General features: G+C 40.8%; 1 protein-coding gene across 1 annotated transcript in view; it reads right to left on the reverse strand.

Annotated features, from left to right (window-relative positions):
- The window catches only part of LOC120933530 (transcription factor HES-7-like), a 36,701-nt gene extending 31,432 nt beyond the window's left edge, over positions 1 to 5,269 (reverse strand). Inside the window, exon 1 of the mRNA XM_040346781.1 lies at positions 5,192 to 5,269. Coding sequence (XP_040202715.1) covers positions 5,192 to 5,233 — 42 coding nt within the window. The 5' untranslated portion in view covers positions 5,234 to 5,269. The remainder of the gene's footprint in view (positions 1 to 5,191) is intronic.
- Between the last annotated feature and the right edge of the window lie 731 nt (positions 5,270 to 6,000).

A 6,000-nucleotide genomic window follows, 5' to 3' on the forward strand; every position in this document is an offset into this window, starting at 1 on the left:
TCACCATTGGTAACACAACTTTTTATTTTTTTCCCCCCATTGGGGTGATTTCCCTTAACTTCCTGTCTTGGTGACACAACAGATGGTGAGAGAGAATCTCTCAACAAGTCAAGGGAAAATAGAGTTGTGACAGTTTGTATCAGACAAAGAGAGCGAACATAGGTTCTAACCCTTCCACACACAAATAAAAAATATTTTATTATTTTCGTCTCTATTGACTTCTATGGGAAACTCGCTTTGATATACGAGTGCTTTGGATTACGACCATTCTCCTGGAATGGATTATGCTCGTAATCCACTGTATAACATAATATAATATATATATATATATATATATATATATATATATATATATATATATATATATATAAAAAATAAACTTTAGACATTTGATGATGAAATTTCAAACCAACCATTTCTAACCATCGACCTTCACGCGAACGACCTCAGAGTAAAAATCGATCAGGATGGTGGTGGATAAAAAAGAAAAATCTTACTGAATTTAATAAATGCATTTATATGTATTTTAGAGGCTAGAAATAGCATAAAGTGAACCTGTCAGTTATTTTAAACCTTTAAAGCGGGAGTTTCACCCTAAAAAAATAACGTTCTATTAACAGCTTGCCTTTAATGTAAAAAAATATAAAATATAAAACAATTTACTCACTTCTATCTGGCTGTTACTAGGCAGATTTCGTAATCTGCCTAGTTCCTGGTCTTAGGTGGTTCAACTTCCTGTCCTAAGACCCCATTGCCTCCTGGGAAATTATGACACTCATTTCCCAGGAGTCTCTGGGCATTACTGTGCCTAAAAAATGTCCAGCCTGCACCTCTCCCTAAAAAAAACAGGAAGAAAAAGGAACTGGGCTTCACATGCCCACACATATGATGGATACGGCCACAACATGAGCTGGAGGATATAAGGCAAGTGTTTGCAATGATTTCTGGAATGATTGGGGAGCAATATGTCCCCCCACACAGTTAGAACACACCCAGGATACACATTTAACCCCTTCCTCACCCCCTAGTGTTAACCCCTTCACTCCCAGTCACATTTATACAGTAATTAGTGCATTTTTATAGCACTGATCGCTGTATAAATGTGAATGGTCCCAAAATTGTGTCAAAAGTGTCCTATACGTCCGCCGCAATATTGCAGGCCTGACAAAAAATAAAATCGCAGAGATGATCAAATGCCACCAAAAGAAAGCTCTATTTGTGGGGAAAAAAATGATAAAAAGTATAATTTGTGTACAGTGTTGTATGACCGCGCAATTGTCATTCAAAATGCGTCAGCGTTGAAAGCTGAAAATTGGTCTGGGCACGAAGGGGGTTTAACTGCTCAGTAATGAAGTGGTTAAAGATGGCCCTGGAGACCAGATGTAGTGAATGCAGGTCCTGGGTTTAGTAACACTTTAAGCATTAGCGGCTGTCTTTCTGCTGTCCAATAACAGAGCCCTGATTTCCCCCAAAAAATGTGCTTGAAAGACCGCTGCGCAATTACAGCGTTAAATCACAACTACTACCCCTCCTAACAATGTATTAATATTCCATTTAAAAGGGTACAACTACTACAGCCATTACCATAGCCAGTGCTGCTATTGCTCTTACTATAACTACTACTATCAAGACTACTTCTAAAAATAAAAGCATTGCTACTACTTTTAACTGTAATAATAATAATAATAATTTTGCTGCATCTAGTTCAGTTTTTCTTCTATTTTTTTTTTAAAGTATTTTGTTGTAATATAAAACTTATTACACAATATTACTACTAGAAAAAAATATATATAATATTTAAGTTGAGAAAAAAATCTGAACCAGAGGCAAATAAACTACAGATAATAAAATGAATTAAAATGATTGTTTTGACGTGGATGTAAATTATGTCCATCCCGATTCACGGACGACTTACGCAAACAAAATATATATATTTTTTAAACGATACGCGGGAACGACGGCCATACTTAACATTGAGTATGCCACGAAATAGCAGCTTTAATTATACGCCCAAAAAAGCCGACTAGAGACGACGTAAAAAATGCGACGGCCGCTCGTATGTTCGTGGATCGTCGGAAATAGCTAATTTGCATACTCGACGCGGAAAACGACGTGAACGCCACCCAGCGGACGCCGAAGAATTGCATCTTAGATCCGAAGGCGTACGAAGACGTACGCCTGTCGGATCTAACCCAGATGCCGTCGTATCTTGTTTTGAGGATTCAAAACAAAGATACGACGCGGGAAATTTGAAAGCACGCCGCCTCATCAGTAGATCACCCCCCCACCTACTGCTTCCATCTAGCAGTACTGTCCGGATTGGATTCAAACATAGATCTATATTCATAAAAAAAAAAAGTTGGAAAAAAAATAAAAGTGTATGTGTATATATATATATATATATAAAATAAAAATGTGCAGACCCAATGGACCACTTGGTCTTTTTTCTGCCGTTTAACTTCTATGGATTCCTGCAGTCACATGACCCTGCACAGGGGAGTTACTTGTTAAGCACTAGGACAATTCCTCTCCTCTGGTGTCCTCAGTATTTGGTGATGTAATATCACAAATCACATGACCATCCTGGAAATGTTTCAGCAGGGTCATCTGTGTGCATGGATCTGCTCAATGCCATCTGCATTACAAATTTAAGCATGGGGGAAATAAAATAAGTGCTAATCTCGTGTTAATAGAAGAACCTCAGTAGCAAGGCTGCCACCTCTGGGACCCCCTTGTTTCTCCATTTCTGTGACCCTTTTTCCTCTATCCCTGGGACCCCCCGTTCCTCCACCTCTGGCACCCACCGTTCCTCCACCACTGTACCTCCACCCCTGGGACCCCCCGTTCCTCCATTACTGTACCTCCACCCCTGGGTGCCCCCTGTTCCTCCACCACTGGGAGCCCCCATGTTCCTCCACCTCTGGGAGCCCCCATGTTCCTCCACCTCTGGGAGCCCCCTGTTTCTCCATTTCTGCGACCCTTGTTCCTATATCCCTGGGACCCCCCATTTCTCCACCACTGTACCTCCACCTCTGGGAGCCCCCATGTTCCTCCACCTCTGGGAGCCCCCATGTTCCTCCACCACTGGGAGCCCCCTGTTCCTCCACCACTGGGAGCCCCCTGTTCCTCCACCACTGTACCTCCACCTCTGGGAGCTCCCATGTTCCCCCACCCCTGGGAGCCCCGTTCCCTTAGCTATGCCCAGAGGTGGAGGAACACTGGGACTTGTTAAATGCACTAAAATACATAGAAAGGACCTAGAAACCTTGCATATAAGCAGGCCGTGCACACTGTACAATTTGGATGCTTTCAAGAACAAGACACATTACATTCCTAAAGTTCTGCTCTAGGTCCATTGACTGCATTAGGACCCATTCACACCCAGTGCAGTGGGGTGCGTTTTTGAACACATTCCCACTGCATGTAGAGTCCAAAATCCATGTTATCCAATAGGCATAGATCACACCATTGCAGTGCAGTGAAAATACAGTAAGCATAACAAGTTGCATTTTTACGCAACAAACGCATCTACCTGTAAACTAAATGCAGTGCACACAAAAGCCCAAAGAAAAAATGAGGAAGTGACCTCAAGGCAAAGACAGGCTCTTATAAATGCTTGGGAAAAAACGCACTGTAAACGCATGTAAAAACAGGTATCAATGCGTATGAAAAAAAAAAAAGAACACACAATTTCTGGCGTGAATGGGCCCTTAGTAATGGATTGTTTTAACTATTTAATGGCGAGGAAAGCATAGTATAATTCTCCACACATCTAATATTTCACACACTGGCTTGTACCATGTTTGGGAAGATCTCAGTTGTGTCCCCAATTCCTCACCATGGAGACTCACTTCTACTGCTGCAGTATAGGAGGTGTAAAAATAAAATAAAAATAACTCAGGAGGTATACATGGGAACTGGAACTTAGGCTGGCCATGCACTATACCAGACTCTCAAAATATTTGCCTCTGAGGAACCCATTGAAATAATGTTCAGGTATCAGGGGACCCCTAATAAGGTTAGTCCATTGGTGGTCAAAGGGGAAGAATGCCCCTTACATTGGTGGTCAATGGGGAAGAATGCCCCTTACATTGGTGGTCAATGGGGAAGAATGCCCCTTACATTGGTGGTCAATGGGGAAGAATGCCCCTTACATTGGTGGTCAATGGGGAAGAATGCCCCTTACATTGGTGGTCAATGGGGAAGAATGCCCCTTACATTGGTGGTCAATGGGGAAGAATGCTCCTTACATTAGTGGTCAATGGGAAGAATGCTCCTTACATTGGTGGTCAGTGGGAAGAATGCTCCTTACATTGGTGGTCAGTGGGAAGAATGCTCCTTACATTAGTGGTCAGTGGGAAGAATGTTCCTTACATTGGTGGTCAATGGGGAAGAATGCTCCTTACATTGGTGGTCAATGGGGAAGAATGCTCCTTACATTGGTGGTCAATGGGGAAGAATGCTCCTTACATTGGTGATCAGTGGGAAGAATGTTCCTTACATTGGTGGTCAATGGAGAGAATGTTCCATACATGGGAAAATGGGAAATGTTCATTATATTGGAAGTCAATGTAAAGAATGTTCCTTACATCAGATAGGAGGTCAGTTAGGCACAAGTCAAGGAACCCATAGCCACCCCTGGAGAAACCCTCTACAAGAACGGCTGGACTATGCAATCTAATTGTACAATATTTTATATTCACAAGGACTATGTAATAGCAGGATGCACATAAAAAAATCGATTCAGTTAGTATCAGATCAAGCAGGTCCTTGCACTACAAACTGTAATTGTTGGTAGAGCTAAAGGAGATTGGACAATCAGATTGCATAGTGTATGGTCACCTTTTAGGGAGCTATAAAAAGACATTAGGAGACTCAACTCATCTTCCTCTGATCTATTAATATCTGATGGGTAGATTTTGATTTATCTGATATAAAAATAAAAAAAAACTATGGATTTACTCAAAGTTCCCTATTTGCAAACATACTTAATAAGGGGAATTGTAAGATTGGTTTTAAATACAAAAAAGCTGGAAAACGAATCTGCTGAGATGTTCAACCTCCCCAGTAAATAATCTCCAGGCTTTAAAAAAAAAGTGTGTATTTCATGCACTGTGCACTAAAATAATCCTAGTAATGATGTAACAAATACAATGTATCTATTATGGATTAGATCTCATGCATTTCTTACCTTTCTGGAGGGGCAAGCTTCAGCACACTCCATATCAGGCATGTTTGCAGCTGCAAATACTGGTATTAGGAGCCTGCTGGAGGTTTAAATACCCCCTTCTAACCACGCCCATCTTCACACCCCCACTGTACACTTCAAAGCCAGGGCCACACCCCTCCCCTCTGTGCTCCTGTGCCTTTGCTGCCTTCTCCTCCCTTCCATTTGGTGACAATAACAAGGAGGCATTTGTCCCCAGAGTGAGGAGGAGTGCAATCAACTTTATGCACACACGTGTGATGGAAATTCTGGGCTGTGATGAGAAGGGGGATATGTCCTTGAAGGAGGGGGGTCAGCAGTAAAGTTATTTGTGTTTTTCATGTGTTACAGCGCGTCACGCTCCAGGGCAGCTCATTTATTTTAAAGGGCTGCTCTATGTGCGAAAAAACGCTCCAAAGTAGCTCCAGAACCTTTTCGGTTGTGGATATGACCAATAAAAAATAATTTATACTTTATATATATTTAAAAAACACAATAAATTAAACTAAAAACAATACTACTACTAATAAAATAATAAATTCATTACAATAAATTAAATCATAACAAATACAATAATTATTAATTGTTTAATCACAACCAAATAAAATGTATGCACAATAAACAATTATTTATACACACACACACACAGGACATTTAACCACTTACCGAGCCTCTTTCTGAGATTTGTATTTAAGTTAAAAACAGGTTTGTTTGCTAGAAAATTACTTAGAACCCCCAAACATATACATTTTTATTCTAACACCCTAGAGAATAAAATGGCGGTTGTTGCAATA

This window comes from Rana temporaria, chromosome 3 (genome assembly GCF_905171775.1).
Source record: "Rana temporaria chromosome 3, aRanTem1.1, whole genome shotgun sequence".
NCBI classification, from domain to species: domain Eukaryota; kingdom Metazoa; phylum Chordata; class Amphibia; order Anura; family Ranidae; genus Rana; species Rana temporaria.